The sequence below is a fragment of the Aulonocara stuartgranti genome (genome assembly GCF_965226115.1).
Source record: "Aulonocara stuartgranti genome assembly, chromosome: 17".
Classification (NCBI taxonomy): Eukaryota; Metazoa; Chordata; class Actinopteri; order Cichliformes; family Cichlidae; genus Aulonocara; species Aulonocara stuartgranti.
Window position 1 is genome coordinate 24,158,115 of NC_138953.1, and position 21,994 is coordinate 24,180,108.

The 21,994-nt window shown below is 40.5% G+C and overlaps 1 protein-coding gene across 1 annotated transcript; it reads left to right on the top strand.

The window, feature by feature from the left end:
* Window positions 1-6,804: 6,804 nt before the first annotated feature.
* Window positions 6,805-18,383, top strand: LOC309692114 (uncharacterized protein). Its single transcript, XM_082510328.1, has 7 exons — window positions 6,805-7,188; window positions 11,375-11,577; window positions 12,194-12,295; window positions 12,428-12,523; window positions 12,614-12,724; window positions 12,915-13,038; window positions 15,570-18,383. Exons 1-7 carry the CDS (start codon window positions 7,161-7,163, stop codon window positions 18,188-18,190), a joined length of 3,285 nt encoding a protein of 1,094 aa, XP_082366454.1. The 5' UTR covers window positions 6,805-7,160; the 3' UTR covers window positions 18,191-18,383.
* The last annotated feature ends 3,611 nt before the right edge of the window (window positions 18,384-21,994 follow it).

A 21,994-nucleotide genomic window follows, 5' to 3' on the forward strand; every position in this document is an offset into this window, starting at 1 on the left:
TTAATTTCAGTTCATTTTATTTATCTGGAAGTTGGTTCCACAGAAGATGGGTCTGAAACCTGAGGGCTCTGCCTCCCATTCTACTTTTAAATACTCGAGGAACTACAAGCAAACCTGCAGTGAAGAGCTCCGGGTGATATGGTACTATGAGGTCATTAAGATAAGATTGGGCCTGATTTTTCAAGACCTTGTATAAGAGAAGCAGGATTTTAACTCCAATGCTGGATTTAACAGGGAGCCAGTGTCTTTAAGACATTCTGCAGTTTATCTGTGTCATCTAAGGGAAGCATGTATAATGTAAACAGAATTGGTCCTAGCACTGAACCCTGTGGAACTCCATAATTAACCTCAGCGTGTGAAGAAGACTCTTCATTTACATGAACAAAATGGAGTCTATTACATAGATATGATTCAAACCACCGCAGTGCAGTACCTGTAAAATCTACAGCATGCTCTAATTGTTCTAATATGATATCATTGTCGACAGTATCGAACGCTGCACTGAAGTCTAGCAGGACAAGCACAGAGATGAGTCCACTGTCAGAGGCCACAAGAAGATCATTTGTAACCTTCACTAAAGATGTTTCTGTGCTGTGATGAGCTCTGAAACCTGACTGAAACTCTTCAAATAAGCCATTCCTCTGATCTGTTAGCTTTGTGACAACTACTCATTCAAGAATTTTTGGGATAAACTGGGTCAAGTGATGGCTTTTTAAGTAGCAGTTTACTTAAAAAGACGGCCAGCTTGCAGGCCCTTGGAATATAGCGCATTAATATAGATTGATCACCTTTAAGACTGAAGCATTAATTAATGGTAGGACTTCTTTGAGCAGTCTTGTAGGAATGGGAACATCCACATTAATGGTTTGAAAGGAGTAATTAAAGCTAAAGTTAACCCAGAAAGATCAAAGTTCTAATTAAATATCAGTGGTATTAAAAGTAGCTGTAGTAGAAGAAATTCATTAAATCATTACTAGTTAATGTTAAAGGAAACAAGATCATTACTTGGTTGCTGTGCTTATTACTAAATGTTTAGAGTTGCTAGTAGATGTTATTATCTCTGCTAGTCTTTATGCAGAGCCAACTTAATCAGCTGTCGGTGATAGTTTCATACTTTGCATACAGACATGATATTCGTTAAGGAATTTTACAAATTTATTTTCAAATATCCCAACAGGGGACAGCATAAAGAAAAACTCCACTCAGATTTAAAAATCACTGCAACATAGTGGCACACCCTGCAGCATCTTAGACTGTGAGTGTTTGCTTTAAAAAGTGACTTGAGTCTGTGTTTGTGATGTGTTTACATGACTCGTCTACCTCATATATTTATGGCACGGCATTCACCCCGAGACCTGTTCGAGCGTGCGAGCGTTTCCATCCATTACGAAATCCCGGACTGTTCCACTGAGTCAGAAACAAAAACACAAAACAAACAGCTGAACAATAGCATGTACAGCAATTACAGTCTTAATATGTGGTTTCAGTAAACACAACAAATCCTGGAGACACAAGCTGAGAGCCAAAAATCTAAAACAATGCACAGATTCAGGACTTTGTGTCAGTGATTGAAGCTGGCTGTCTGTCCCATCCAGCTTTCCCTGCAATGTGCTATCTCATACTGCAATTAGAGCTGGATGAAGACTTGCAAGAGATACCTCAAAGCATGCATGGAAGTGTACTGTTTGTACTGTTTGCTTATCCCATGTAGAACAGTGACTGTGGGGGTAAAGGCCGCAGCTCCCTGGTTCTCTCCAGCTGGCTGGGCAGTGGGTGCGGTGCTTCTCTCTCTACCCACCACCTGGCACTGGGGAGGCTATGTCTAGGAAAGAGACCTGTGCCAGGCCTCAATTATGGGGGGAATAATCCAGGACACACTGAAGCAATTACAGGCCCATATAAATCAATATACTTTGGGTTAAAAAGTGATCTGCTCCCAACACTCTGGAGAGCCTCTGACTCAGCTGGCCTTTGATTTTGCAGAGAGAGAGAGAGAGGAGGAGTTTCTCTTGAGTACAGGAATGATGCTGTTGAGGTTTCAACTGTCACTCAAGAAGTCAGGTGAAACACACCGTAAAGCAGAGAAGAACAATACAGCTTATTTGAAACCATGGTGCATGTAGTAACAGTTGTTGTGATTTTTATGTGACATGAAATAAATGGAAAGAACGGCATAAACAAACGCGCTTGCTGTATTCTCAATGAGGATAGTAGCAAGGTTGTCAGTGAGGGAGAAATACTGGGTTGTGTTAAGGCTGAGGAAACTTACAGAATCAAAATCCTCCAACAGAAGCTGTGGCAGCAGAGCACAAACACAAGGGAGTCCTGAGCCTCATTAGCACTACCATGCTGCCATCTACTGGCTGAAGAAGACCATTGACAGCATACTGGAAAACATATTTCTGATTTAGAGTAAGAATAAACTGAAAGCTAGACTACACCATTTCTGGAGAAATTACAGCGGGATTGTTGCTGTGCTCAAAAGCAAGATTTGGTAATGCCGACAGAGCTCAAAGGAAACTTTCTAGAATGCTGCTTTGGTCAAAGACAAGCTTCTCCATTCTAACTTTGCATGTTCTGCCACTAGAATGAATTAAATCCTTTTTTTTCCCTGTTTTGTAACAAACTGTGAAAATAATTTAAAAAAAAATAGTCAAACAAACGTGTATAAAACTGTACATAATGCAATCAAGCACTTCAGAATTTGAACAGAGACTAAGTTAGGTAGTGATGTTACTCCACACCATCATGATGATCCAACTGCCACAGGCAGAATTTGGAGTCATCGCTGAACATAATGTTCCTCCATATGTTCAGGCTCCAGAGCACATTTTGCCAACACAAACGCAAACAAGCCTGATGGTGAAAGGACAGTTATGGCAGGCCTCCTAGCAGCTCTATAGATTGGCTATGTGCACTCTGTTCCTGATTGTGTAGGTAGAGAGGCGCTGGCTCCATTCAAATAATCCTGCAACTGGGTTTTTCAGAACACCTGTTTGTTTGTTGGTTAACACACAACAAGCATCTTTATTTGTAATGTTAAAGCACAACTTGGGAAACCCATATAACACTACCGATAATTACAAACTCATTATCTTTCAACATTATCATTTTTAAATATTTCTCCTTCTCCTCTAAGATTTCTCCAAACATTTTTAAAGGAAGGCTGCCATTAACTTTGTGACCGGGTTTCGTGCTAACTTTACTGAACAATCAACTGTAGTCGTGAGAGAGAAAGACAAAATTAGTCTATATGAGAGTGAAATTTGGCTATCCTAATGGTGTGACTCTCAGCTTATTTTAAATTGCTGCAGCAACAAGGGTTGCTTGGTTTTGCTAACCTCAAGACCTTTTTTAAAAATAGTATAGATTAGCCTGCCAGTTATTTATCAACAGTTAGTATATACATTATTTATAGCGACAACCACTTGAAGTTTCACCCTGTTGCTTGAGAGGCTTTACAAAACATTTCAAATAAAAATTTAAGGTAATATGTGTACAAGAATGCTAAAGTTAAGAGTAGGATATGTTAGCATTGACTGTCCCATTAACGTTAGCTAGCTAGTTAGCAATACTTAAGTGTAAAATCTCCTTATATAATGATATTTTTTCTAAAAACTGCAAGTTTCACATTGTTTTACAAAGCTGACATATTTTCATTACATTAAACTACACTAGTAACAGCTACTGAAGGGCCCGACAGCATTCCAGGAGACGCAGCCTCCATCTTTGGCACGACTGCCCCTTTCCCACCACTGTATATCATATTGCTTGGGAGAATTTGGTCATTTTTCAAAAATTTTATTTAACATTAAAATAGAGGTTTTGAACACATAGGACCCCTTACCACATGACATTAACTAGCTAGCCATTTTGGATGTCTAATAATCCTGAAATATAGTGGGAAAACCTACTAAACATGATAAATTATGGCAACTATGTGCAAACAAACAAATGTATACTGTCTCAGAGGAAGTAAAATACTTTCTTGAAAGGCATCTTGCTGGTTATGTGGAGAAACTTGGCAAGGGAGGGCTGAAGATGGATGTTAACTTACAGCCTCCGAGTATTTACTGATGCTGTGAAGTGTAACCCTGGCATTCTCCCTGTCATCATGCCACACAATGTATATCATTATGTTATCAACAACCACTCAAGGCCTCCAAAAGTTTGAATGCTTATCAGAGTCTTGTGTCAAGATGGACAACAAACCCCTGTCACTGGATTTTTATTATATTTTGATATTGACACGTCTCTATGCATTATCCCTCACATTGTCAATGTCAACGTAGGTCATTTGTGATATATGACAGCAATACCGAGGTGAAATGTTGAGCATATCCATAACTTTCCATCAGTAAGTGCTGCTGCTAGCTTCTGTTCACTGCTGTTATTTAAACTTTTTTTGAAGTGGATCTAATGGGAGCAGTCTCGGGGAGCAAATAAACTCTTGTGATGTGAAAATGTATTCAAACTGTTGATCAGAGGGAAATTAGTTTAAATGTTTTAGAATGCTGTGGACTAACGTTACTGGCATAAGGTTAGCCTGTTACGTTATGCTGTGGTTTAGCAATCTCCTGTTGGCTGTCCAGAGATGGGAGGGTTGCATGTCTGATCTGCTGAAAATAACTAAGTGCAATAATATCGAGATTAAATAAGCATGTTCATGTAAGATTTCTTATCTTAGAACCCTAACTTCATTTCAGGAGGGAGGTTTCAGGAAAGGAGGGAGAGGATGAGATAGAGATGAGAAGGCGAGAGTTGTGTCAGAGGAGGCAGATGAAAAAGATGAGAAAGAAAAAAAACTAGAAAGAGATAATGAGAATATAAATGTAAACATTTTAAATGATCAAATGTTGCTTGAAAGAGATACGTGCATGGCGCTAATGCACTAACAAGCTAACCGCACTAACGCATTGACGCTGTGCAGCCCCACGCATGGGGCGATCTGTGCTAACTCGCTAACGGAGATTTGCCGCGTTAAGGCGATTATGGCGTTAACGTTGTTTTAACGAGATTAATGCTGACAGCACTAGTTTTTTCGTATTCTTCTATCTGAATCAACAGGGAAGCGATTAAAAGAAAGGTTAGCTTTGTGTCCTTGATGATTACTGCACCCAGCTGCCAGCAGAATAAAGGGATTGAAGAGGAAAAAGGAGTAATGATATCTATGCAAACAATGTATTAGCCAGTGTATGTGATCGCTTCTGCTTATCACGTCCAATAATAATATCAAATTCTATTAATTAAAATATTATTTCATGTAATTTAAAAGCATTTATTTATTTCACTGTTTAAGTGTATAATGGTTTAATATGGCATGCCAAGAGTGACCAAATAAAAAAGACAAGCAATTCAATAAATAATTTAGTAAACGTGTCATTTATTAATCACAATTGAAAATAAATATAATAATAAATAATTTAGTCAATATATTGTTAATCCATTAAAACTTAATTTCCTTTAAATTAAAGCCATATTTTATTATTTCAATTAAGTATATCATGTTTCCCGTATGGGCATCAATAATGCCAAAATGAAAATAGCTAAAAATACATTATTAAATAATTAACTATGTTTGTCAATAGTTTATTAATTTTGGAAACGCATATATAAATCAACTATGAACAACGAACAAGGTATCAAAAGAAAATTATGCTTGAAGCTATATAGATACATCATCAGATGACACCAACACTAAAATCAGTTTTCTCTGGATGACTCAAGAGAAAGAAAAAGCCTTTCTTTACAAAATAATTAGTAATAAGTATTTTTTTCTGTTGTAGCTATAAGGTAGAGAACCATTTCTTCATATTGGGCTCATTAGCCATTTTCTACATTACAGGAAAATGGCTAATGTGTTAGTCCCCATAGGGAAATTACTTCTCTGCATTTAACCCATTCACCCATTGAATGGGTGGGCAGCCACCAATGCAGCGCCCGGGGAGCAGCGTGTAGGGACGGTACCTTGCTCAGGGGCACCTCAGGGTAACCGTTCAGTGACCGACCTTCCGATCATGGGGCAACCACTCTACCTACTGAGCTATCCCTGCCCTTGCCAATAACAAACATATTTATAAAAACTTTGTTTGATTCAGTGAGATAATATAATTAACTGGGTACAAACCTAATATAAAACGTTTAGGGTCAGAAAATATTTGTATTAAAATTATATCCTGAATGAAAACTATGATTTTTTTAATGTCTTTAATGAAGGTAGGCTATTATAGACAAGTACGACCCATCTGGGCCATTTATCATTATGCTGTCATATCATTTGGATCAACAGTTTTCTTCTATAGCCTAGGGAGGGGGGGTTACAAAAAACATCTTGATAAAAAATCTAGTCTATATGGGAAATAAAAGTTAGAACACCCATAGGGAATTGGGGACTTCTAGTCCTCATGCACCAGCCATAGAATAGGAGTCCCAGCTTACATCGTACTTCCTAATGCTATGTCTTGGATAGTCTCCGGGCACCTTTGCAGAGCTTGCAGCTTGTGCCCTGATGGCTGTGGTAGACTCCTGCCTCTATGGATCTGGTGATTAGGTTCTGTTCTTGTGCTGCCATGATCAGAGCCTCCGTGTTGTCCTTTACTGTACTTATAGGATTTCTTGATGTCAGCTACTTCCCCTATCTGTTAATAGTACATCCCATGCATGGATGAGGGTCGACTGTGTCTCTCAGTACCGGTACAGTGAGATTAAATAAACAAGGAAAAACTAAAGAATTCCTCGTATTTGCTCCTGAGAATCACATACTGTTTGGACATAGTTCCTTAAAACGCCTCTAGAGGGCAGCGATCATGCATCGTGTGATCCTGACATGCACAGGAGAAGAAGACGGACATGTTAGCTTTGTAAGAAGCAGAAGAAGAAAATCACAAGTTTTGTAGATTTATCATACATGTGCTTCCGTCACCGAACGTAACAGAAGATGTGCCCTAGCAGGTCGTATGAGAAGACACAAAACAGCAACAGACTGACGCTACTGAGTAATAACCAGCAAAACTTAATGTGTTGAGTACGCCTGCGCGTTTCTACCAGATCGTCGAGCCGCCCTTCCTCCCCGGCAACTTGCACCGCAGGGTCCGGCGGACTGCAACTCACAACAACCCCGAGTTGATTTGCTTATTCGCTTGAGCGCTTTTTGAGACAACATGGAGAGCCCACGACATGTTAATAACGGTAAGCTAACGTGTATGTAAAGATTTCTATGTCGCAACGAGTTATTGGCTTTTCTTTTTGTGTGTGTGCGCCCGATTTTGAACATGGCGTACCCCGCTCTGACATGGCGGTATCGTTGTGCTACGTTACAGCGCCAGGGAGCTGCTGCGTGCGGTGGTTAGTGGAAGGAGCTCAGCGTCAGCAAAGATAGTTATCTAACAACGCTTTCGGTTATTTTATGACTGCATGCTTTAATGTATTGGGCAGGGGTGGTTAACTAGCAGCAGCGGGTTGGCATCAGTTAGCAACCGAAATTAGCACTAACTGTAACAGCCACAGATGCTGCCTTCGGGGGCTTTAACCAGAGTAGCGAAGCGTTATGACACCTAATGTATGAAAGTCGAATAAACATTAAATATATAACGAGCAACGCCGTTTATATATTGTTATTCAAACGAAAAAGTGTGTTGATGTGTACATGTACTTTTACAGTCCCTAAGTTTTCCTCATTAGAGAGCCCGGGCTTTCACAGCCGAGTTTACCATCTGGGTAGAGACGCTCATGTCTGGTGCATCATAATTACGACGCTCTTGTTAGCCTGTGAATGTATATGGGGGTAGCCGTATCAGTCACCCTAAACTCCCAGTGCCTAGACCCACCTGAGGGCCCTGTTGTGCCAAAGTGTGGCAGATATTTCTGTTTCGTCGTTGTTGTTTTGTTTATTTATTCTCTGATATCTTTACTTAAAATAATTATATATAAAACAAAGAAATTATCTCTGTCTGCTTTATTGTATCTATATTTATAATGCTCTTGATCCTGATATTATTGCGAATTACAGACCTATTTCCAAACTGCCTTTTATCTCAAAGATTCTTGAAAAGGTAGTTTACAAGCAATTAATGTCCTTCCTAGAAGAACACGGTATTTTAGAAGTTTTCCAATCTGGTTTTAAAGCTTTACATAGTACCGAATCTGCCCTTTTAAGAGTTTTTAATGATGTGTTTTTGGCAAATGACTCAGGTGACTGTGTTATTATTGTGCTGTTAGATTTAACTGCTGCTTTTGATACAGTGGATCATAATATTTTAATTTCCCGTTTAGAGCAGTTGGTGGGTATGCGGAGTACCGCACTGCAGTGGCTCAGATCCTATTTGGCAGAGCGAACTTTCTCTGTGAAACTCGGGGAGTTTGTATCCTCTGTTGCTTCTCTTCAATGTGGGGTCCCACAGGGTTCAGTTTTAGGCCCACTTCTTTTCTCTCTATATCTCCTACCCCTTGGGTCTATTTTCAGGAAACATGGGATTTCTTTCCACTGCTACGCCGATGACTCCCAGATTTATTTCCCACTTAAAAAGATAAATGGCTTCTCAGTAGACCCGCTGCTCAGATGCCTTGATGATATAAGGGCCTGGATGGCTTTGAACTTTTTACATTTTAATGAACAGAAAACAGAAGTGATGGTTTTTGGTGGCGCTTCTGAGGCCACTATTATAGATCTTGGTTCACTGGCACAGTATGTTAAACCAGTCATCACTAATCTGGGAGTTAAAATAGAGGCAAATCTTAAACTTGAAAGCCAGGTCAGAGCTGTTGTAAGATCTAGCTTTTTTCATTTGAGGGAATTAGCCAAAATAAAGCCCATCTTATCGAAACAGCATTTTGAGACAGTAATCCATGCCTTTGTTACTTCTAGGCTGGATTATTGTAACGCACTTTATTTTGGGGTTAGTGATGCGTCCATTAGGCGCCTGCAGGTTGTGCAAAATGCTGCAGCACGTCTTTTAACTGGAACAAAAAAGTTTGAGCACATTACCCCAATTTTAATTTCACTCCACTGGCTACCTGTACATTTTAGGATTGTTTTTAAAATTCTCTTATTTGCTTTTAAATCTCTTAATGGCCTGGCCCCCCCCTACCTCTCGGAGCTACTACAACCATATACACCTGCCCGTTCCCTTAGGTCCGCCAATCAGCAGCTCCTTAAGGTACCAAAAACTAAGTATAAATCTAAAGGTGATCGTGCTTTTGCTGTAGTTGCTCCAAAGTTGTGGAATGATCTACCCTTGCATGTTAGGCAGGCCTCTTCTCTCTCTGAATTTAAAAGTCTTCTTAAAACATATTTATTCGCTGAAGCCTTTGGCATTGATTAGAGGGGTTGACTCAATTTGTTTTGACATGTTTCAATTTATTTTAGTTTTTTAGTTATTTATTTTATCTTATCTCATTTTAATTTTCTTTACTTATGCTTTTAGCATGTACAGCACTTTGTGAACTCTGGTTTTATGTTAAAGTGCTTTATAAATAAAGGTGGTATGGTATGGTATGGTATAATAAATCTAGTTCTTTCGGTTTGTTTATACAACTGTAATGTTAAACCTGTTGAAATTTCTGCTGTCCTCCTGGCCAGATCTCTCTTGAAAGAGATTTTTAATATTAATGAGACATTTAACCTGGATCTACCTTGCAACAGGAAAATTCTTACAGGCTCTCAGTGACTTCACATCATTACTGAGCAATATGTTTGACATATGTTGACAGACTATAACAACATTTTAAATTCCCATGCTCGTTTTTTGGCACATACCCCAAATCACTTTTTGGAAGACTATCGCTTTTGACACAACACTCCGAAGCTCTCAATTGCAAACTTAGTGAGGTTCACTTCAGCTGTAAGTCACTGTGTAAAAGTTTTGAGCCACCTCTCATTACTTTGTATATTTCTCCCAAAGCTAGACTTTCTTGTAATTCTTTGTGATAGTTTGAACTATTTGAGCTATTATGAATTATTTGAGCACAAGAAAGGCTTCTAACTCAAGGGATGAAGCAGTGTTTCATCTATACTTAAGCGGCAATTTAGCAAAGAACTCATTTTAAATTGTATCTTTAGTCACTTTTACTAGCAGCCAGTGACATAAACACTAAATCACAGTAATAACACAGTGTGACAACATAAAATAGTAAGTCCTGAAGAAACGGGAAGAAAATCCTGCAAAGGCCTGACAATAGAAGCACCTTGCTCATCAGTTGAGTCATCTGCTCTTCACCTCAGTGGAAGGTTGGTTGTTGAGAAGTCATTCTTAATGAAGGGAAAGGCTGAAGTATGCTAAATCACCATGTAATGCCATCTAGCAGACATCTGATTAGGAGGTGCCTCATTTTTTTCACTGTTTCATTTCACTGTGTGTTATACTTGTATAACTATGCATGTGACAAATAAAGAACCTTGAACCTTTTAATCATGAAAAATGATTAAACACACTGCCAGTGCACACTATCGGTCATGGATTGGCCTCAGACAGGTCGTGAGTCTGGATTTCAACTTTATTGGAGCAGTGTGGGATCATCTAAAGATGGCTGACATCCAAAGAAGAGCTTTGAACGTCCTCCCAAAAGCCTGGAGAACTAATCCTGAAGACTAAAAAAATGACAAGGAATCTTCTGTGAGACAGTTCAGGATGTGTTGAACAATAAAGGCGATACCGGTGTACCAAATGCTCACGTTCAGGCTTGTTGTACAAACTTTTTTTTGTCATATATCCCTTTTTCCTGGCGAAATGTAAGCAAATGAGATGTGACTTGACTTTTTTTTGTTTGGTTTTTACAGCACTGTATATAATGCGTTACTTCATGTAAATGCAGTTGACCTTAAATCAGTGATCTTCAGCATTTATGAGCTTTCATTCATGTGGAAAGTTTGAAATAGACTCCACTGTCTCTCTTTCTCTCTGTGTTTGCATAACAGCAGTGGAGTTGCACCTCGTCTGATCTGTTTTTGTCAAACAATTAGTGTAACGGCCAGTGGAGAGCACATTAATCTAGTGCTACATTACGCCTCCAACCTGCTGTAAGCACTAATCCACAGGAAGTGTTCAGCATCATCGTGCTTTACTTCACTTTAAGAGTTCCCTTCACAGGTGGAAAGCTATTCTGGCTATGCTCCTAAGCTTCTAACTTAATTTCTTTGTAACGGAGCATGATTTCTATCTGGGACTATTTAACCACAGCCTTCAACATCTGCTCCTTCATCCACTCCGGGACTTAATCCATTTTCAATCTTGAGCACCTAATGCAGAGATATTTTGTCATAAAGTCAAAGCAGTTGCTTCTTCACATTCTCTTGATAGTTTCCGTTTATTTTGCAAGGCTCCAGATTAATTTAATCTACAGTGAGTAACTTTTTAAATATTGTACAAATATTTTCCAGATCCACCTCTCCTGTTGCCATCTCTTCGCCTCTTCATACCTCCTCTGCGCCTGGTATCTGCGGCCATGTGGCACGTCGTGCAGGGGGGAAGCGTGCACGATTATGGGATGGTGGAGGAGTTCATCAGCACGGTCACAGAAATCGTCCCTGAGATGCTAAATGCAGATCAGAAAGCTCAGCTCCTCCTGGGACTCAGAGCACGGGTAAGTCCCTCTTGTGGAAGAGTGGCTGCCATAGGCGAGGTTTAGAGAAATCTTTGGGGCCCTTGATTGAAGTCACTGGAGGCTAACGGCTCTTTAGAGATCGACGCCGTCACCCATCTTTCTGAATTGCATTCTTTCTAAGAAGAGCAGAAACAGTGTTACTTGTGCTGTGCTGTACTAATGTACAGTAAAAAAAACTATTGCTTGTGTAACATTAAAGCATGCAGACCAGTTCTAGTAGCTTCCCTAAATAAAACTGAGTGAGTTCACCAGATGATAAAGTGCTGCATGGTGAGAGAACTGGAAATTTTTTTGGGTTAGGGACTCTAAAATGTATCTCTTTAACTGTTATGTAGTTGTACAGCTGTTTATTTTTACCCTATAGTCATGTATAATACTGATAACGGATCATTTTTTGAAATCCTTCCCAAACATGGACAACAGGCCAATCCTGTGTGGCTGTGTTGTTTTTAGTAATGGTTACAGTAATCAGGGAAATGTGGTGTGCTGACTGTTTGCTGCCTTGTTTAATCAGGCCTGTTTCTAAGCCAGGAGAGTCCCTGCTGTAGTTGGACTTTGTTAATGTTTTTTTTTAATTAATAAAATCTTGTTTCAGGTTGTTCTTGAATTGTGTCGGACCGAGCAGATAACGGACAGAGAAACCATCGAGATGCACCTGAACAGGATCAAGGCCCTCGTGTCGACTTGGGCAGCACAGGTTAGATCCTTTAGAAGAAAAACAAGTGCCCTGTAGGCCAGCAGCCTGGTCATAGTTTCCCTCCGATTATTATTATTATTTTTTTTTTCTTCCTAAATTGCAGCTTGTGATTTTTAGTTTTTTTTTTTCCAGCCGTCTTTTGCAGATGTTGAGTTTCCAGAGTCCAACTTTGTGGATCAGGTTGAATTGTTGTTGAAGGATCCTGAAGAGAAGGACAGGTTCTTCCAGGTTTGTAACATCATGTGCTGTCAAACTCATGTATCCTATCTAATAATAGAGAAACAGAATATATAATACACATTTCTTTTCCACCCTCAGCATGTTTTCCCTACTGACTTTGGGCCTGAATATGACAGTGCTATTCAGGTTTTAATGCTGGACTTCCTGTCCAGATTGGAGAAGCTTCTTCCAGTTCCAGATATTCAACAGGTACTAGAATAAGTGTGGCAAAGCGGCCTTTCCAGCACTATTCTACTTCCCTAAATAAGTCCAGTTTGCATTTAAAAAATTACAAATTTTCCAAGTAATCTTTCAAGTCAGAAGAGGGTTTATGGTGAAATTTTGGCCTTGGCTACCTTTTTATTTCCTTTTATTTGTATTTTTTGCATTTCTTCTCTAGACTGCTTCCATGCTCAGTGCCGTCCCTTCAGCTCTGGAGGAGTGTACACACTCGGTTCCTGACCTGCAGCACCTAAAAACTGTACTGCAATATCACACAACACTGGGACATTTCGACTGGAGCGGTGAGTCTCGTCTTGGGTCACGAGCACATTGTTGCTAATGTAGTCTGAATGGATGATGGACTTGTCTACAAACACTGTCCAGCTGTTCTCTGAGCTGTAGTGATCTCTGGCATGATCTGCTCATCTCAGTTGGCATACAATACAGCAGCAAAGTGTATTTAGACAGAACGCAGACATGTGGAAAAGGTTAGAAGAGTTTATTTGCAGTTTATTTTCAGTTAGGTTATTTGTAGAAAAAGTAACCTGATGAACATTAATGTTTCACTTTGAGAGAAGATTAAAATGTCCTCAACCTGTTACTAAAACAATTAAAGTTTAAATGGTCCACATTCTACTCTCTTTTACTTCTGTGGAAGAAATGTAACAAAAACTACATTTATCTCTGCTTTGCAGCATACCAACTAGGGCTGCAAAAATTAGTCGACTAGTCACGATTACGTCGACGATCGTCGACGACTGATTTAATAGTCGATGCGTCGTTTGAAGCTTTGTAAGATCCCAAAAGACGCAGGAATAAGTGGTAGGATTTAAGAGTGTAATAACGGACTGAAACAGAAGATGGCAGCACTGCATGTACAAGGATGCCAGCTGCCGTTAAACCCCGAAGAAGAACTAGCTCTGTCCCAGAATTCATAGCGCGGCCCAACGCAGTTGTCAACAATGGCGGCAGCTAGTTAGTTTTAATATTACTCTTAGTATTCTTTCTGGGTCACAAAATAAACGTTTGGCGAGAATGTAGCTGTGTAAACCTCAAATATCTGCTCAGTTTATCAAGACACCACATATTTTCAAAAGTGCTCCGACGTTTTCGGAGACGTCTGTTACCCACCAGCTCAATAGTTAGCCGGGGTTCAAGGCTCACTAGGGCCCGTGAGAACACCGGACTCCCAGCAAATCGTTTTCAAACCCACCGCTGTCTTTCGTTACTCAGGTTAAACATATATAAGTCACTTAGATAACTTAAATGTTATTGTTTGGCTTTTTTTAGTACTTTATTTGTTCCTGAGTAAATCGGTTTGGCTAAGATTAAAGTTATAGTTTTTACACAGCTGAATAAACGTCAAGCAGACAACTGATTATCAGAAGTGTGAGATGGTTGAGAATATACTCCGGTGTCCTGTTATATTTTAGATAACAAGGAGCAGACGGCTGAGTTTATTAAACTTCACTGAAACAATCTGCAAATTTCATTAAAATTTAATAAACTATCGTCTTGTCTTTATTTTTAGTTAGCACATAATGATAGTTATATAAGAGCAGATGTGTGCTAGTGCAATAAGCTGTACGTTTTAAGTCCAATCGTTGCATGATCTGATTAGTCGACTAATCGCAGAAATAATCGGTGACTAGTCGACTATCAAAATAATTGTTTGTGGCAGCCCTAATACCAACCGATAATTGGTGGTCAGAACATTTTTCTTCTTTGATGGTTAACTAGTCTCATAACATTTGTCATAAACAGACCATTCATACCTAAAAACATCCAGCTCTTAAAATTAGGTGGTAGCACTTATTTAATTTTTTACTTTTTAAGCACCATCTTGACCGGGGTTCCAAGAGATCTGAAAATGTGATGTGAACCGATCGATGAGAGCAACTCATCACGAAAATGAAAGCTTTTACATAGTTTTATAAACCTGACAATAAAGGAAATGGCTACGCAAAAAACAACACCACAATCACACAGTCTGACACAAAGTCATACACCAAGCAGGAGGTATACCATCACTTAAAAAACAAAAAGTAATTGAGGAGTCTAGTTATGTGTGCAGTCAATTATATTTTTCAGGGGATTTTTTTGTTTCTTTGTTTCGTACATACAGCGTAGTGGCTTCTTTGTCATATTAACAATCTTCCAATTATATTTTGTGAATCTTTGTGTTAATCTGTGGAAAGTCCTCTTGCTCTTATATTGAAAGTTCAGAAGCTGCTAACCAGTTAGCTTGAGGTCTTCTTAATTCACATTTTTGCACTGGTTGGTGAACCATTTCAGTGCTGTGGTGGCCCACATAGTTTCTCCTCGTGTGGTCAAACAGCATTCAACTCCACCATCTTGGACTCCAGCAGGCAATGGTAGTTCATTTTTGGGCAGCTAGAGGGCAGCTCTAACCAGAACATCCAGCAGGTGAAGAGCTGCTTTATGACTGCAGAGCAAATGAGGACTACAGAAGCTTCCTGAAGTCCAAGATGGGCGAGTTGTGGTCCCTTCATGGGATTTTTATAATATCACAAGCACACTACTCACAACATTACAGGAATATTTGGACTAACACAGAATAACACCAATTCACAACCCCCAAGAGGGACTGGTTTAGCACTTGGTGGTCACTCTATTTTTTTTCTAGTTTTGGTGTTTGTTTGTGTCCTTGCCACTGCTAGGAGCATGGAATGGTACATGTAGGCCACTCAGGCTGCAGGAACCTTTTACCAGCAAACTGATATTATGCACAACACTACCACGAACACACTTTTGCTTTTTCTTTGAGCTTTGACACTCTAACAAAACTAATGCATTCTTCTTTCTCCTTCAGATGAAACTCAGGCCATTCCATCTTCATTTGGGAATTGCATCCTGTCCTCGCTGTCCCTTCCTCAGCTGGAGAAGGTTGTGATCGATCCAGACCAAATACAGTTACAGCACGCACCAGAGCAGCTGGAAAGCTGCATGACCGTCCAGGTGGAGGGTGAAACTGTGACGCTGCTGGACTACATCCAGATCGAACAGGCGCCCAGTTTGGTCGATGACCAAGAAGAAAATGTAATAAATGAGGAGGAAACGGAAGAAGACGGAACGCAAGAGGAAGCAGGCGATGCCTTAAAGCCGGCCGCTTTTCAACCACTTAAACAAAGCAAAAGACTTGAGTTGAAGAGAAGAGCCTTAAAAGATGATCAAGACTCAGCGACGGCTAAGAGACAAAGGAAAAAATACCCTAACAATAAAACATGTCCTGTGTGCAATAAGACTTTCCTGCGGGCGGCGGCCATGAGACGGCACCAGGAGATTCACGATGCAAACCGGGACCTTAAGTACAAGTGCACCAGCTGCGACAAACGATTCAGGGACCATTACGACATGAACAGACACACCATGCGCGTCCACGAAAGGGGGGAGATGTACAACAGCGGTAAAGAGGAAGACTCAGGGGATCCAAGCACCTCAGAGATGTCAGAAGACAGAAACTGCTCTTTTTGTGGGAAGTATTTTGCTCGCCGAGTGGACATGGAGCGGCACATGAAGTCTCACTCAGAGGATCGCCCATACAAGTGCTCTTTCTGTGAGAAGAAATTCAAGAATCCTTATGTTTTAAAGAGACACCAGAAGGAGATCTGTAAAAGCAGAGAGCAGAAGAAGGTAAGGAGGAAAGAGGCTCAGCGCTCAAATACGCAGCCAGCTTCGGAGGTGTCGATGGAGGGTAAAGTCTGTCCCATCTGCAGCAGGATCCTCCCCTGCACTGCAGACATTGCAAAGCATTTACGATCTCACTCCGAAGAGCGTCCCTTTATTTGCGTCACATGTGAGAAAGGCTTCAAGTACAAAGACACGTTAAAGAAGCATCAGATTATTCACGGTCATGAGGGCATCAGAGAGGAGCAGACCAAGACGGTGGAGCAGATTTTGGCTGAAGCCGAAACTTTTACGCAGAACTGCGTGGAGACTGGAGACGCTGATAAGCAGGAAAGTAATCTGGACACTCCTGCAGACACATGTGAGGAGCCCCCCGCTGTGCCTGTGCGAAAAGTGGCCAAAAAAGGCCTGAAAGTATGCCCGGTGTGCTCTCGAGCGTTTGACAGCGTCAAAACCCTGAACAGACACATACAGTGTCACACGGACGATCGGCCGTATCACTGCGTCCACTGCAAGAAGCGCTTCAAACACATGCACGGCCTCAAGAGACACCAGATTTACGCCATCTGTCACAAGAAAACCAGTCGATTCTTGTGGAAGAAGGAGCATAGGGCGGGGCCGAGCCAAAGCGACGCGAGCAGCGCTGACCTCCAGCAAGGGGCCCCTCTGAAGATCCCAGTGTGGTGTTCCAACTGTGGCAAGCACTTCGAATACCTGTCCGCTTTGAAGGACCACCAGGAGAACGTTTGCAAGCTGGAAATGAGGGATATTATGAAATGTGACGACTGCGGGAAAGAGTTCAAGAGCATGACCATGCTCAAAGTGCACCAGAGGATCCACGACCCCCTGTACTGCAAAGAGTGTGGGAAGATCCTGGCAAACGAGGCTGCCTTTGAGAGGCACAAGCTAATGCACAGACCTATGCAGTGCACAATGTGCGACAAGACTTTCACTTTACTGAGACGCTTGAGGGAACACTACGAGAAACAGCACAACTTCTCTGGGCCGTATCCCTGCCCGCAGTGTGACAAAAGCTTCATCCAGCTGTCCTACCTCGCCATTCATCAGAGAATCCATAAAGGAGAGTTCCCTTATGTTTGTAACTTGTGCCCGGAGAAGTTCAGGTCCTCCAACTGTCTGACGGTGCATCAGCGGAAACACACTGGGGAGAAACCCTTCCTCTGCTGGCAGTGCGGGAAGTGCTACCGCTCGGCCTCGGAGCTCACGGTCCACATGGGAACGCACTCGGAGGAGAGGCCGTGGGCCTGCACACAGTGCAACATGGCGTATCGTACCAAGCTGCAGCTCACAAACCACGTGGAGCAAGTCCACATCGGGGTCCGGTATCCCTGCAACAGCTGCGGCAAGCAGTTCATGAAGGAGACGTCACTGAAGAGGCACGAGCTCATCCACACAGGAGAGAGGCCGCACCAGTGCACCGTGTGCGGGAAGACCTTCCTGACCGCCAACGAGCTCAGGCTCCACAACAGGTACCACACCGGGGAGCGGCCATACAAGTGCGAAGTGTGCGGCAAAGCCTTCATCCAGTCGGGCTATTTGAAGTCGCACATGCGGATCCACACGGGAGAGAAGCCATTTAAATGTGACATATGTGACAAAGGTTTCAGGTTGTCTTACCACATGAAGAAACACAGGCGGACTCACGCCGGGAAGCCAAAGAGCTACGTATGCGAGGAGTGTGGGTTAGCGTTCCTCCAAAAAAAATCCCTTTGTGAACACTCGCTCACTCACGAATTTAAAGTGGAGTCATCTTTCACAGAGGAAGTGAGAATAGAGTTTCAGTAGAAATCCAAATCTCTCTTAATGAGATGGTTCACCAAAAACACTCTGACCGGTTTAAACGTTGGTGCTTTTGTTGCTTTCCATTCATTCTGATGTTCTGAAGAACATATCATTGATCTCTAAGACGTGTGTATCTAAAACCAGTGAACATTTTCAGCTTGCAAATCTTTCTGCAATAAAAAAAACTTGAATTTTACCATCTCTTCTTTGTTTTTGAATGAGAAAATTGCTTATGTTGTCTAGTAATTTGGGGTTTAGCCTAGTAGTGTGAAACGTGGCCCTGCACCTAAGCCAACCGAAGGATCTGAAACTCCATAAAGCACCCCTCCAATAGCCAAACCCACCTGTTCTCTGATTGGATAGTTAAATTTGTGATTGACATGACATTGGCCAATCAGATGAAAGAAAGAAAAACTGGGTCAAAATTCGTACTTGTAACTTGAAACTTGAGTGCAGAGTTTCACAGGTATTTTTTTTGGCTAAGTCCACACACAAATCTTTTTACGCACACAAAACTGATTTACGACCACAATTTGAGCCCATAGCAAAACTACAAAAAAAAAGTTCTGTCCAAATAAAATATAAGCAGCTGAAAGATGGGGAAATCTCGGCTTGTTCTATTTTTCGTGAATAAACGCACCATCATGGAGAAAAACATTCCAGAGACGAAGCGAAATAAAATCAGAGACCTTTAATATGATTTAACCTGTGGTCTTTTATTAGCTGTCCACAAAAGCATGTCATGGAACGACAGAAACTGTAGCACGAGTGTAACATTCCTTTTTGTTGTTATACTCCACCACATCCCTGCTCCTCACACCATGTATAATTTATATTTCATATATATATATATTTTGTACAATATACATGTTCTCATCAAAGGAAAAGAAAAAAAAATGCAAAAGTTCATCCCTCCCCCTCGGTTGGGTGTGAAATCTAGTGAATATCCCATGCACGTTTTCACTGCATCTAGGAGAAGTGTCGTTTATTAGGAACAAGTATGCAGGCAAATAAAGGGGAGGGTCTCGGTGGACGAAGCTGGTGTATAGAGCACATTCTCAACAACATTAAACAAGAAGAGCCATGCGAACCGACACTTACTCTACAGCTTGGACCCAGTTTGGAATCAAAAGCGCCAGTACAGGGGCTAAAGTTAGTCTTTTGCTAATGGCGTAACATTAAGACAGATTTAAAAAAAGGATTGTTTTTTCCTCTCTATTCTAATGTCAAAGCCATATATGTTTCTTTGAAAAAAAAAATCACAATAAGACTGAAACTTAAGCTCACAGTTGAAATACTAATGCTTTTCGATTGAGAGAGAGAGAGAGGCTACAGTAACACTGGCACAGAAAGTGCTTGACATCATTGTGAACCTTTTCACCTCTGCGGAGACAAAAACGGCTTGCATCTTTTAAAGTTACGTTTCACATTTAAGAAGCGAGTGTGGTGAGTCGACATCGTGACTGTCAGCTTCCTCAAAGGGTTCACGGTAAAAATGAACACCACGGTGGCAAAACAGTACATGAAGGGGCGTCACAAAAGAGACAGAAATAATATTCATATATATTCAACCTTCTGTTTCAGTCTGTCACTCGTATATAATCGTCTTTCAGCTCATTATACTCCATCTCCTGTGGCATATTGCACATCATACCACTGAAAGTAATACAATTTAATGGAAATATTGCTTAATTTTTAAAACTTTAAAGTTTATATTCATATATCTCTATATATTCTTTTCCCTTTTGTAAAACAAAATAGCGGAATGTAAAATAAAATATATCATGCCGTGTATGTAGGTAAGAAAATAAAGCTGTAGGATAACATCTGTACTTTCTTTTCTGTAGCTATTTACAGCTTTGTGTCAATGTGTGTGTGCGTATATGCCCAAATCTCTCTCTCTTAAAATGATTTGCAGGAACCAAAACAAATAATATCATTATTTTTGGAATGTGCTACAGTTTTTTAAATGATACCTTCCGATTACAGGAGGAACAACCACCACAGAGTATGAGGACACTTGAACGATGTTTGCATTGTTTAGCCAAAGTGAAGCATCTGGTTTCCTTTTTTTTTTGGTTTCTCGCTGGATTGGAAAACTTTGCACGTTTGCTGCACTGTTACATTCATGAAATACACTGTGTGGTGTGCGATTTCCTTAGAGGGAGAGAGGTACCGGTTACATCGGATGGGTTCGATTAAAACGTTCTTTTGAGCAGCAGAGCTGACAGTTGTTTACATTTGGTCCTTTAAGGAGTGAGACGCGTTATTTGATGCAATCACAGGGATAAAAAGGTTGAATTATTGCACACTTTGAGCACTGAGTTTAAATTCCCACTTTTTTGGATGCGAATTAAGAAAATTCACTTTTACATAAAAACCACCAGTCAACCAAGTCCTCCAACCCCCAAACCATCTTCTGACCTTTTGAACATTTTTTTGGGTATTGATAAAAATTGGTAGATATGCGTACTTGTTTTCCAGTTAAACTGTCCTCAGATTTGGTTGAACTTCTGTTTTTAATCTAAAAATTTGGCGCTTTCCTGAACCGAAGTTGACATTCATGCGAAATAAAACGGCAGCGGCAAATTTTTCTTAAAAATGTTTTGATTAATCTCTGAGAAAAATAATAAACAAATTTAATTTCGGAGTTACTGTTTGTTTAAAACATATCAGAACGGGAAAGTTTATTTTCCTCCTCACCTTAAATTGAGCTTTTAACCGCTTTCATCTGCACACTGCGCTCATTTTTCTTGGTAGTCATAGTTATCATCTCCCGTTTTTTTTTTTTTAATATATAGGCTTGTTTTTTCTTCACACAGTTTTTAAATCTATCATGATGATTAAATTAAACTAAATTAAAACAATTGTTTAGTATTTCAAAGATGTGTCACTTTCATTTGCTTTTTAAACTAATTTCCAGAAAGGAAGGAGAGGAAAATACAAAGCAGTTGGTGTCCATAATTATGAACGCACATTGAAAGCTGTGGAAAGATATCCCACGTGCCTACTTGGAGGATGTGTGCATAGCGACTGCAGAAGTCCGAGTATCTTCCACAGGACTGCCCACACAAATTCTTGAGTGGGTGCTCTGATCATGAAATTTATGAGGTTTATGCTGCCATCCTTCTGGATCACTGCTGTAACTCTAAAAGTGCTTGTTTCATTTTCTTTTAGTTTGAGCAACTTCACACATCAGATGCATCAGGTTGTTTTATGGAATCTACTATTTTAGTTTGGATTTACTAAATTTATTTGAAGCTAATTTTACACCTCAGCACTCACAGATTTACCCTCACCAGCCATACACCTTTCTAATATCGGGGTGAACACCTGCTTTCACAGATTCAACAAGGTGCTGTTGTTTACTCCAAATTCTGACCCTTTCGCCTGAATGTTGCAGCAGAAATCGAGACTCATCAGACATTTAACGAGCAGTTGAACTGAATAAAGTGGCTGTGTAAGTCAAATAACATCGTCTAAATTTACCCCATTTAGACTTGCAATTAACATATGTCCAAACCACACAACATTTGGAGGTCTTATTTTACCGAGCTGCTTCATGGAGCAGCTCAGTCAAATAAACAGAACCCTGACGTGGGACGTGCCATGTTTTTTGACAAGTCCAACTAATTTCCATACTGATTACAAGCAGAGTGGAGAGACCGAGGATGCATTTTTATACCGGTTGTAAATGTAAAGACCCATAAATCAGATATGCATTGAGAGAACGTGTCCAGATACAGATGGCTGGTATAAATAGGGTAATTGTGCCTCTAATAAACTCAGTGCTCTGTGCAGGATTCA

Coding starts and splice junctions, on each gene's coding strand:
- LOC309692114 (XM_082510328.1), top strand. CDS start 7,161: ATGGAGAGCCCACGACATGTTAATAACG. Junction 7,189..11,374: donor CCCACGACATGTTAATAACG/GTAAGCTAACGT, acceptor AATATTTTCCAG/ATCCACCTCTCCTGTTGCCA. Junction 11,578..12,193: donor TCCTGGGACTCAGAGCACGG/GTAAGTCCCTCT, acceptor ATCTTGTTTCAG/GTTGTTCTTGAATTGTGTCG.